The sequence below is a fragment of the Rana temporaria genome, chromosome 5 (assembly GCF_905171775.1).
Source record: "Rana temporaria chromosome 5, aRanTem1.1, whole genome shotgun sequence".
NCBI lineage: Eukaryota > Metazoa > Chordata > Amphibia > Anura > Ranidae > Rana > Rana temporaria.
The window spans coordinates 369,043,824-369,056,296 of record NC_053493.1 but is presented as its reverse complement, the minus strand read 5'-3'; the positions used below and the strand labels follow the sequence as shown (position 1 = coordinate 369,056,296).

Genomic DNA, 12,473 nt, shown 5'->3' with positions numbered 1-12,473 from the left:
CTTTGTGGCTGTTGGCTTGTAGTTCTCAATGAACTATCGCGGCGCTGTTAATCGTTGTGGTAGTTCATTCATGATTCCTGTCAGTGTAACTGCCTGTTGGCATTGGAGGCACAGTCTGCAGCCCCGTGGCATTACACCCACAGTCTGTTGATCATGGTTGCAATGCTTTACAGGTCTGTTACAAAAAAAGTTGTGCATATTATTTTTTTTGTACATGCAAAAAAAGTGCATTTGAAAATAAATAAAACATTTTGTAAAGGTGAACTTGTCCTTTTTAAACCTTACTCTAGTTGAGCACTGGACCCTTCTGCTAATCGATGGATAGTGTGCAAATTTCAGCAAATTTGTCACTACAGGACCTCAGAATCCTAGATATATTGGACCCTCTTGATGGCACACCTCCACAGTATCCTGGGAGGAATTGCTTGTCATCTTCTAATGTTAGAACTACTGGCCACAATACTTTGAGTGTCTGATCTGGAACAAGAATACATAGCTAAAGAGCATGACAATGATGGCCTGGCTGGCTGTTGGGGTAGATTTTCATTAAAGAATCATTGTGGCCAGGGCTGTGGAGTCGGAGGAAATCTTGGGTACCTGGAGTCGGAGGAAATCTTGGGTACCTGGAGTCGGAGGAAATCTTGTGTACCTGGAGTCGGAGGAAATCTTGGGTACCTGGAGTCGGAGGTGACTGCCCGCAGACTGTGGCCAGAAGTGGGTGCCAATACCTGTCTTTAGACGGGTATCTGCACCCCCCTCCTTATTTTTTTTTTTTTTGCATTGCCTGTCATAATGGGGTTAAAAAAAAATGTCCCTTTATAGTACAAAAAGAGCAAATCATTGCTACTATAAGGGGTTCATTTATACTGTATAAGGTAATGGAGATGGATACATTTATCCATATATATCTGAGTGAGAGCGAGACTTTAGGAGTCGGATATGGAGGGATATGGAGGGAGAGAAATAATGTATATTAAAGTAGCACTAAAAGCACCCCCCCCCCCCATGTATATGATTCTTTTAAATACATTTAAGTCAACTTTTACTAGTACCTATTGTAATTGTATTGCCTTCTATTACCTCCATTCTCACCTTTTCTATGTTCGGATGCTGATCTTCCCTGCACAGTCTTTAAAGTGTTTATTAAAAAACAAAAATATGTTCTGTGTAATGGTTTTGCACAGAGCGGTCCTGATTCTCCCCCTCTTCTGGGGTCTGTCTTTGCTGTTCCTGGCTCCTCCGTGCCTTCTGAGTGCCCCAATAGCAAGGTAAAAAAATTCTGCCTTTTTAGAATCACTCGCCTCCTGCCCAGGACTACATGTCCCATGAGGCATTGCTCCTTACACATTCACAAGATTCACAACAATGTATGCATGCTCAGTCGGAGAGTAGACTCTGCATATCCCCAGCAAACTATCTGTACTGGGTTAATTGCAAGATGTGTTTACTAACATTGTGAAGTAGGGTTGTACTGATACTAGCATCGGTACCGAGCATTTGCCCGAGTACTTGGGGCAAATGCTCCGATACTTCACCCTGTATAGATTTAAAAGTTTCTTTCTTTCTTTCTTTCTTTCTTTCTTTCTTTCTTTCTTTCTTTCTTTCTTTTTCTTTCTTTCTTTTTCTTTCTTTCTTTCTTTTTCTTTCTTTCTTTCTTTTTCTTTCTTTTTCTTTCTTGTTCTTTCTTTCTTTCTTTCTTTCTTGTTCGTTCTTTCTTTCTTGTTCGTTCTTTCTTTCTTTCTTTCTTTCTTGTTCTTTCTTTCTTTTTCTTTTTTTTTCTTTCTTTTTCTTTCTTTTTTTTTCTTTTTTTCTTTTTCTTTTTCTTTCTTTTTCTTTCTTTTTCTTTCTTTTTCTTTCTTTTTCTTTCTCTTTCTTTCTTTCTTTCTTTCTTTTTCTTTCTTTCTTTTTCTTTCTTTCTTTCTTTTTCTTTCTTTCTCTTTCTTTCTTTCTTTTTCTTTCTTTCTTTTTCTTTCTTTCTTTCTTTTTCTTTCTTTCTTTTTCTTTCTTTCTTTTTCTTTCTTTTTCTTTCTTTCTTTCTTTTTCTTTCTTTCTTTTTCTTTCTTTCTTTTTCTTTCTTTCTTTTTCTTTCTTTCTTTTTCTTTCTTTCTTTTTCTTTCTTTCTTTTTCTTTCTTTCTTTTTCTTTCTTTTTCTTTCTTTTTCTTTCTTTCTTTCCCCTCAGTATCTCAGGTAGGAGCCGGTAAACCCGGCTCCTTCGTTTTCTGAATGGACAGTCAGTGATCACACTGACTCTGTCCATTCACATAACTGAAACATTGTTACAATGTCTCAGTTAACGAATGAATTGAAGCCGCTGTCTTCTCTCCTTTAATTTTTAGTGCAGCGGAGGCTGCTGAGTAAGGGACTGGGGAATATGTGTCCGTAGTCCCTTTCTCTGTCTCAAAGGGGAGATGTCAGAGGTCTGTTCAGACCCCTGATATCTCACCATAGCCCCCCCAACAGGCAGGGCTGTGGAGTCGGGGGAAATTTTGGGTACCTGGAGTCGGCAAACAATGCACCGACTCCGACTCCTACTAAATTTAGACTGGAATAAAAAAAAAAGTTTAAATGTCCCAATTCACAAAAAGTTATTAGGAGCTGCAATACTTATACTTTCCATAGTGTTGTGTTCTGCTTTTACAGGGAACGCATGTTAGAGAACCAGTGATGTCGGGTACACACGAGAGGATTTATCCGCGGATACGGTCCTCCGGACCGTTTCCACAGATAAATCCTCTGAGGATTTCGATCCACTGGAGTGTACTCACCATCGGATCGAAATCCGCGCCGGATTCACACCGCGGTGACGTGTCGCGCCGTCGCCGCGATGATGATGTGCGCGACGCTGTCATATAAGGATATCCACGCATGCGTCGAATCATTACGACGCATGCGAGGTACGGGTTCGGACGGATCGATCCGGTGAGTCTGTACAGACCACCGGATCGATCCGCTGGAGCCGATTCCAGCGGATAGATTTCTTAGCATGCTAAGAAATTTTTATCCGCTGAAAATTGGTCGGCCCGAAAAAAATCCGCGGAAAAATATCCGCTGGGTTGTACACACCAGCGGATCTATCCGCTGGAACTGATCCGCAGATCAATTCCAGCGGATAGATCCTCTCGTGTGTACGGGGCCTAAGTGTCCAAATAAAAAAATTCCAACAGGAGTTTTATAAAGCACTAAAAGAAGTTGAAAAGTATGATCGCTCATCAAAACTTACTGTTGAAGAAGCCATCCTTGTTTATCCAGAGATCGTTAGTGATGTGGCCAGAATAGTTACTGCAATGCCACCCACCCAAGTCAGTGTCGAAAGATTATTTTCAGCCCTAAAAATATTAAAGTCTGACTTAAGAGCCTCTATGAAAGAGGATCTGGCAGAGGCAATTCTCTTCCTTAGAACTCTACATTGAATTGATTTGCATTTGCTAAGCCTATAACTACATTTCAAGATTAATATAAACCATTTCTAGGTTTTACAGATTTTGTTTTTGGTTCATTACTGATAAGCTTTGTTTTTGTTCTAAAACATGGGTCTTCAAACTACGGCCCTCCAGTTGTTCAGGAACTACAATTCCCAGCATGCCTAGCCATGTCTGTGAATATCAGAGTTTTACAATGCCTCATGGGATGTGTAGTTCCACAACAGCTGGAGGGCCGTAGTTTGAGGATCCCTGTTCTAAAACAACCAAATAATATGGTTTGTATTTTTGAACTGGTAAAGATCCTGTTCCTGATGTTTATGCCTGCTGCTACTATCCAGCCACTTGATTGTTTTCATTCTGTTTGTCTTTTGCTTAAACTGTGCTATACAGTAGACTGTTGGCTTCCCAGCCAGTAGTCCTGTGGTAGGTTGCGTTTCTTTCCCTCAAGGAATGTATAAAATACATTTGCATATTAATACAGAGGAGTCTGAGTCTGAGTCGGAAGTACATAAAACTGAGGAGTCGGAACATTTATCTACCGACTCCACAGCCCTGCCAACAGGGCTGATAAAAATAAAAAATTGCAATAAATAATAAAAAAAGTAAAAACAAATAATAAAAAAACACACTGACACTGTCTCCCCCCCCCCCCCAAAAAAAAAAGCATTGTAAAAAAAAAAAATTAAAAATACTGACACATGTGCCACTTCCACATGAGATTAAATTTAAAAGTATCGGTATCGGCGAGTACTGGGGGGGGGGGGGGAGGAAAGTATCGGTACTTGTACTCGGTCTTAAAGTGGTATCGGGACAACCCTATTGTGAAGAATGTTTTATGGCTGATAACTGGCCTAATAACTCAGCCAATCACAGGATGCCTTGTATTTAACCAATGAATGCAAGGTTTTCAATAAATGTCTGAGGTGGAGGTTGTGATGTCACAAGGCTCTTTGTGAATGGCTGAGCAGTGCTTGGGCTCGATTTTGTTCTGGCAGCAGATGTCACGTCCCCATAGTGCTGCTGGAACACAGCGCTGCATGCAGTTTATCAAACTGACAGCGGGCACAGCAATTGGTAAACAAAGAATTTATTTGGGCAAGCTTTGCCAAAATCTATTTTAAAGTGGTAGCAATGCTGGATTTAGGGCATGCATGGTGGGGGCACTGCAAACGCCTGTCATTTGAAGGGGGTCTATTACCTTGTAGAGAAGTTTGACTTTACATGTTTGATCACATTTTCCTTTAGGTGACAAGTCCTGTTTTTTTTTCTTATTGCAGGTTAAGAGAAGTTTCTGAAAAGCTGAATAAATATAACTTAAGCAGGTAAATAAAGTAATTTCATTCAGCGTGACATGGAATATGTATGACCGTTGCTTAACAATGTAAGAACTTTTTATTCCAGTACTGCTTAAAACTGTACTCCAGGCACAAAGTCTTTATGAAAATATATTTCTCAGTAGCCACAAAGAATGTTAATCTAGTTTTTGTGCACCAAATACATTTGAAAAGTCAGACTATGCAAAATTAGCAGTAACATCCATTTCCGTACTGCATGTGACCTGAGCAGAGCTGTGTGAGGCACCCAGGTGGCCTTCCCTCTACAAGCTGCCCATGTTTCCTCAGATATGGCGACCCTTCAGAAAGTGTAACGGAGTGATGTTTCATTGTTGACATCTTGGTACACCCCACACTTGTCCATAGTAAGCATACAGTGAGAAGGGGGTAAACAGACATCTTGTTATACCCACAGGAGTTTTGCGTTTTACACTTTTTTTTTTTTTTAAACAGTAAACTCGGTTTATAGAGCAAAATAAACTACCGTTATTACTTGAGTATAAGCAGAATCTTTCGGCACATTTTTTGTGTGCTGTAAATGCCCTCTCGGCTTATATTTGAGTCACCTTTTTTTGTGCCTGATCTTCCGGACTTTGGTGCCGGCCGTAGGTCTCCTGGACCCCAAACTTGGCACACATGTAGCCCCACTCTTCCTCTACAAGCGTGCAAAGTTTGTTGTCTGGGGGACCTATGACCTAGGGGCACCGATTTATTTTCTCTTCTGTTCATGGACGGACACAGCAGCATTGACCTTAGGTTATATACCTTCCTTTCAGGAGAGACTAGGCAGAAAAAACAGCACTTAAAGTGTTAAACACTTCTCTCAGTACAGCACCTCCCAGTGGGCGTGTCCCCCGGGTACATCCCCCCTCTCTGGAACATCCAGTCTCAGTTTTTTTTTTTTTTTTTTTTCTGCCTAGTGTTAGAAGACATGACCTTTTTGGAGTCCATGTGCTCTGGAGATTTTTTGTGATTTTTCGCTTTTATTTGATTTTTTTTTTTTTTTTTTTACTGCATTTTTGGATCCTGGGATCTACTATCAACTGCCGACTGGGTGACAGGCTGGATCTTGATCCTTGTTGTCCCCCCATTAAGGGTGAACGGCTTTTTGGGGCGTCCCTGGATGACATCGTAAAAGATGCCACAGGCGGTAAGCGCACTCTGCTTCCGCAATCTGGGAAGGGTAAGGAGCCTCACCATAAGCAAGGACCCTTTTTTTTTTTTTTTTACCGCCCCCAAACGTTTTTTTCGCCCGCCAAGTGCGGCAGGAAAAAGTTTCCAGGGTGCTAAGGCGTCCACTGAAGGGCAAAAGCGCACCTGGTTCTGCAAGCCTGCGGGCAAGCCTGCCTCCGCATGAAGGTCTGCCCCGCCCACATCTCGGGTGGGGGGCCGGGTTCGCAAATTCGCGCCTTGGTGAAGGTCTCTTCTTTCCGACCATTGGGTTTGCGAAGTAGTTTCCTCGGGATACAAGATAGAATTTCTCTCTTGTCCACCAAACAGATTCCTCCGGATCGCCTGAAAGAGCTGTCCAGGATCTGCTGGTCAGGGGGGTGGTGTTAACGGTTCCCTCAACGGAACGGTTTCAGGGGTTTTACTCCAATCTGTTTGTGGTTCCCAAGAAGGATGGGGTCCGTCCAATCCTGGACCTCAAGGCCCTCAATTGTTTTGTCAAAGTGCAAAAATTCAGGATGGAGTCGATTCGCTCAGTAATGGCAGCGCTCCATCAGGGGGATTTCCTAGCATCCTTGGACGCGTACCTGCATATGCCAATATGCGCAAAACGCCAGAAATTTCTGGGCTTTGCTGTCGGGGAGGAACACATTCAATTTGTGGCCCTCCCGTTCGGCCTGGCCTCAGCACCACAGGTTTTCACCAAGGTGCTCGCCCCGGTTCTGGCCCTGCTGCGGCAGCGCGGGATCGCTATCGTGGGTTACCTGGACGACCTTCTGAGAGCTTCCTCAAGCTCAGAGTTGGAAGAGGACGTGTCTATCACCTGTCAGACCCTCCGAGAATTCGGTTGGCTGCTGAATATCCAGAAGTCCGTACTGGAACCGTCTCAGCGGCTGGAATATCTGGGATTGGTCCTGGATTCCTCAGAGGCGAGAGTTTTTCTTCCAACGGAAAAACTGCAGACTCTTCAATCTGCGGTGCAGTGGTTGGCGACCCAGAAATGGGCGTTGCTTCGCTTTTGCATGAAAGTGCTGGGTCTGATGGTGGCCTCTTTTGAGGCAGTTCCGTATGCCCAATTCCACACTCGAGTGTTACAAAAAGAAATTCTGTCACGTTGGAACAAACTTCCTTCGTCTCTGGATTACCAGATTCGGGTGAGTCAAGTCCTCCCTAATGTGGTGGCTGACATCTCCGGTACTTCGGACCGGAAAATCGTTTTGCTGTGTCATTGGACAGTGATCACGACAGATGCCAGCCTCTCCGGCTGGGGGGGGGGGGGGGGGGGGTTCCAGACTCAGGAGGAGTCCCGCCTACCAATCAATGTACTGGAGCTCCAAGCGATCAAGTTGTGTCTCTCCAAGTGGTCTCTGGGTCTGCACTGCCAACCGATCCGAATCCAGTCCGACAACGCCACGGCCGTGGCATACGTCAATCAACAGGGGGCACACAAAGCTCGGCTGCAGCTACGGAAGTCGTGCACATCCACTCCTGGGTGCGTATGTTTGTGCAGGGGGTCCGGCATATGGCCCCTCCTGTGTGGCCTCCACTGCCTCCAAGGGACTTGAATTTAGTTATTTCGGTGCTTCAAGAAACTCCGTTTGAGGACATTCGGAAGATTCCTTTGTTGACTCTGTCCCAGAAGGTGGTCTTTCTGGTGGCAATTACTTCGGTCAGACGGGTATCTGAACTGGCGGCCTTGTCTTGCAAGGCTCCTTACTTGGTCATCCATGAGGATAAGGTGGTGCTGCGGCCGCAGCCATCATTCCTTCCAAAGGTTGTTGTTTTGCCATCTTTGTGTCCTCGGCCGAAGGAGGCCACTTTGCATTCCTTGGATGTGGTTGGGGCCCTACGGGTGTACTTGTCTGCTACGGCTCCATTTCGGAAGTCGGACTCGCTGTTCGTGTCAGTGACTGGTCCTAAGAAGGGTCTGGCAGTCTCGTCGGCCACCATTTCTAGGTGGATCAGACAGGTCGTGCTCCAGGCCTATGCCCTAAAGGGGCGGGCGCCTCCCTTTCAGGTTACGGCGCATTCGACCAGGGCGATTGGTGCCTCTTGGGCTTTCCACCATCAAGCGTCTGTCTTGCAGTTATGTAAGGCGGCGACCTGGTCGTCAATCCACACCTTCTCAAAATTTTACAAGGTGGATGTGAGTGCATCTTCGGATGCCTCCTTTGGCCGCAAGGTTTTACAGGCGGCAGTTTAAGGTTGAAGATCCTCCGTTGAACTCTGGTTTGTTTGGGGGTGAAGCTTGGTTTGCTGTTTTTTTCCCACCCCTTGAAATTTTTTGACACTGCTTGGGGACGTCCCTAAGGTAAATGCTGCTGTGTCCATCCATGAACGGAAGAGAAAATAGGATTTTTGTACTCACCGTAAAATCCATTTCTCGGAGTTCATGGACGGACACAGGCACCCCTCCTTTGTTTGTACTGCTTGTCTACGAACTGAGGCTGGATGTTCCAGAGTGGGATGTACCTGGGGGACACGCCCCCTGGGAGGTGCTGTACTGAGAAGTGTTTTTTAACACTTAAAGTGCTGTTTTTTCTGCCTAGTCTTTCCTGAAAGGAAGGTATATAACCTAAGGTCAATGCTGCTGTGTCCGTTCATGAACTCAGAGAAATGGATTTTACAGAAATCCTATTTTTTCCCAAAGTCGGGCACCCCTTCCATATACTCTCATGTTAAACGTCAGTCTAGTCATGGGCACCCTAGACTTGTACTCGCGTCAATACGTTTTCCCATTTTTTTTTTTTTTTTGTGGTAAAATGAGGTGCCTCGGCTTATACTCGAGTATATACGGTACTTACAGCTTCGTCTTACTGTTTAGATGAATTTTAAAAGCTGCAGCAAGCGTGCTCATCTTACAGGTTTCTCAATGTGACAGAAGTTTGCTGCTTTTAAAATTCAACATGTAAACTTATACACAGAGTTCTAAGTACTGTATTTCACTATATAAACTCGGTTTAATGTAAAAAAAAAAATTGTAAAATGCAAAACTCTGGTGGGTCTAATAAGATGTCCGCTTACCCCCTTCTCAGTGTATCCTTACTAATGGAGGGTGTAGCAATATGGTGGCGACAAAACCTCGCTTTCGTTTACACTTCCCGGCGAGTCGCCTAATCTGAAACACTTGCAGAAAACTACAGAAGGTATCGGACACAAGACCAGTCGCCCCACATAAGGAGGGCGCAGCAGTGACTGGTCTTTATTACAGGAAATTGTTTCGGTATGGATTGTTGCACTGATTTGTAGGAAATGCACAAAGGTCAATAAAATTATAGTACAAATACACATTCCCCTTCTATGTAGACAATTTTTGTTTAGCTCTGGTTTCAGTTTTAAGGAGAATGTTAAATAGCCAATATTAACTCGCTTCACTAAGCTATTTTCAGCAGCGATCATTTGCTTAAAATAGCAGCGATGGCTGAAAATAACTGCTATAGTTTAATGAACTTGGTCTATTGAAATATGTTGGGTTGGTGCTGTTGAATGTTTTCTGCCTGCCAAGATATCTTAAAGCGAGAGACTATGTTGGTTTTATCTAGTTGAAGTGGATGCTATAGGACAGATCACAATGAGAAAACGTCTGTCTTGGACATTTTAGCCAGTAAATGGCTGTTATAGCTGCTATCAGTAGGGATGTTGACTGGTCTGCCCAAATATTAAAACTTGAGCTATGCTTCTGGAGTCATCCATACTGGAGAGAAGAAAAAGGGGTGCACTTAGTGCATTATATAACAGATTTATTATTAAATTGAATAAAACCATAAAGATGTCTACTCACAAACATAAGTAAAAACACGCTAGTCAGGCCACATGTGGCTGTCTCATCTGTAACTCGAATCGCCGGACCTGGGGTTGGGGGTTCTGATTAAGTCCAATAAGGCTGACGTGTTTCGAAGCACTGGCCTTCTTCAGAGGCTCACTGGAGAGCAGTTCTGACTTGCATAAGAGGTCTTTGATAGACTGTAAGTGGTAAAGGCTTCAGTTTTTTTTTTTTTTTTTTTTTTTTAACTGTAATGCATTCTCTGCATTAAGGTAAAAAACCTCTAATGTGCAGCTTCTTCTCTAAAATACTAACCTGATCTCGGTCCAGCCTGTGAGCAGCCCCCCACTGGACTGGAGCCCTTTGCTCCTACTGCTGTTGGCTATATCCAGTGACGAGGGGGAGGAGAGCCCACACGTGTGCTTCCTATGGTGGCACATGGAGAAGAGAATGCCCGGGGCTGCTCTATGTAATAATCCTTACACAGAGCAGGTAAGTATAATGTAATAAAAAAAAGAGAATTTACGATTAGACAAACCACCTGATTTTTCATTTAGCTTGAACATTCCTGGTGGTATAAAACTATAAGCTGAACTTTACATATAACTTGTTTTTTTTTTTTTTTCCCCAATTCAGATATGGTTATTTATTTTTTTTTTCTTTACACAGTCACCCCCCATTGAATGTACTGGAGCAGACGACTATAAAACAGTGTGTGGTTGGGCCGAATCATGCTGCTTTCCTCCTAGAGGTACCCTGCCTTCGTATTTCTGTTTTCTTCTTTTTTAGTCCCTCCAAACATGGTTTTGATTTTTTATGCTTTATTTCTTATTAGGATGGAAGAGTTTGCAGAATTGGCTTCCTAGTCCAGCCAGACAGACTTGAATTGAGTAAACCAGAGAATAATGATGGGTAAGATTGAATTTAAAAAGCAGATGGCCTTTGTGTTTGATTTAGGAACCCCTGTACATGGGATGATATAGAGATCAGTCATCCCACCTGTTGCTGTGACAGCTGGCATTTATCTCTGCGGTAAACCCAGGCTATAAGGCAGTGGCATTGAAGTCACGGTAATGCCTCAAGCATTCTATTGTACGGAAGAGCCCACAAACTTCTATGTCTTGCAAAACAGAATACCCTGTGTTGGCACTTTTTTTTTTCCCTCATGTGCGAGGTCCCTAAATCTGAAAAATAACCAGTGCTGAGAGAAGTACGGAGCAGACATTCTGAACTTCCTTCTGAATTTGCTGGCTCTTTAAATTTTTATCTTCAGTACCCTTTGAGTAATTGACCTGGAGTTGGCACTCAGCAAGTGACCGCCGAGTGAAGTTCCACTTCAGATCTGCGTACTTGTTCTTGGTCATTAATTTAGGTATTGAAATAATTATGATCGTGTCGGCCATGAAACTATCATTTTCAGGAGGACAGATTACCGATTTCAGCTTCCATGGTTCTCAAAGCACAGGTTTTCTTTTAAGAAACATTGCTCCAGCAGCAAAATTGGTGTTGAAAGTTAGTTTTGTCTTTTAAAACCAGGCAATATTTAAAGGTGGAGTATGTGTTCTCTGTCCAAGGGTGACCTTTAGGTAGAACCAGCCAAATCGGTGGTTCTTCTTGAATGCACTTTCTGCATTCTTACAGGGACCAAGTGCCAGCTGCCAAGGCCATGCTCATATGCCAGCAGCTGGCGCTACAGTGTAGCTGCCAACGGGTAAGTATGACCATACATTTAATATTTAGATTGTGTTGCATGAGAGGAAGGTTTATTATAGATTACTTTTTTATAGAGCAGGGTTTAGATTCACTTCTCACCCAAGAGCATGTAATGTGCATATATAAAAATAAGTTTTTGATTTACTAACACTGCAGAGTTATAAATTATTTGGTAGATAAAATGTTCACATAAGTGCTTCTGTGAATCTGCAGCACCACATTACATAGACTATAAGAATCTGTATGTCAAATGTCATATTCCTTCTGTATTGTACTGTCCCCCTTTTTTATTGTAAAGCGCTGCGCAAACTGTTGGCGCTATATAAATCCTGTATAATAGAAGTACAATAGACCTCACTTTTTTTTAAATGGTAATGAGGAATTTGTATCCGTTTTTTATATTAAATGCTAGTTACCATATATATTTTAAATTTTTTTTTTTTTTGGTCACGTAATCCCGTTTTTATTTTATTACCTGTGGTCCATTCTTTAAGTGGAAGTCCAGTCAAATCCTCACCATCCATAAGCCTGCTCCCACCCATATGCTAAAGCCTAGTACACACGGGCCGAATGATGGGTGGCGTTGTCAGTTTTAATAGAAACGGGACAACATTCTGCCCGTGTGTATTGCAGCCAGTCCAACAGAAGCTGGCTGTTGGTCTCTCTTCTGTCAGAGGCATCACCGAAACGGTCTTCCACTCGACTCCTGATCAGTGCTCTCAGCCAATGGCTGAGAGCGCTGATCAGAGTTTTCTGGCAGGGGTGTTAAGTCCCCATCCCTGTCCTCCCAGTCAGAACACAATAGCATGGCAAAGGAGATCGATGTACTAACCTTTTGGATAGTTGGTACAGGAGCTCCTCCTGAGCTGTCTTGTGTGTGGTGTGTGTGTGTGTTTTTTTTTTTCTTCCCATTTTCATTCAGTCTTGCTGGGTTGAACAAACCAACAACTAGTAGAGTGTACCAGGCTTTAGCCTGTTCTAACCACCCTGTAAAAAACAAAAGGTATATATTTGCCTATACTAAGGGCGCTCCAGTCCATTCACGCGATTGACTCCCAGTCTTCAGTATA

General features: G+C 43.2%; 1 protein-coding gene across 15 annotated transcripts in view; it reads left to right on the top strand.

Annotated features, from left to right (window-relative positions):
* The window catches only part of UBR5 (ubiquitin protein ligase E3 component n-recognin 5), a 135,601-nt gene that overhangs the window by 15,613 nt on the left and 107,515 nt on the right, over window positions 1-12,473 (top strand). For all 15 annotated transcript variants that reach the window (XM_040354801.1, XM_040354811.1, XM_040354810.1 and 12 more), the window contains exons 2-4: window positions 4,701-4,745; window positions 10,360-10,441; window positions 10,526-10,602. In XM_040354801.1, the coding sequence (XP_040210735.1) occupies window positions 4,701-4,745; window positions 10,360-10,441; window positions 10,526-10,602 (204 nt within the window). The remainder of the gene's footprint in view (window positions 1-4,700; window positions 4,746-10,359; window positions 10,442-10,525; window positions 10,603-12,473) is intronic.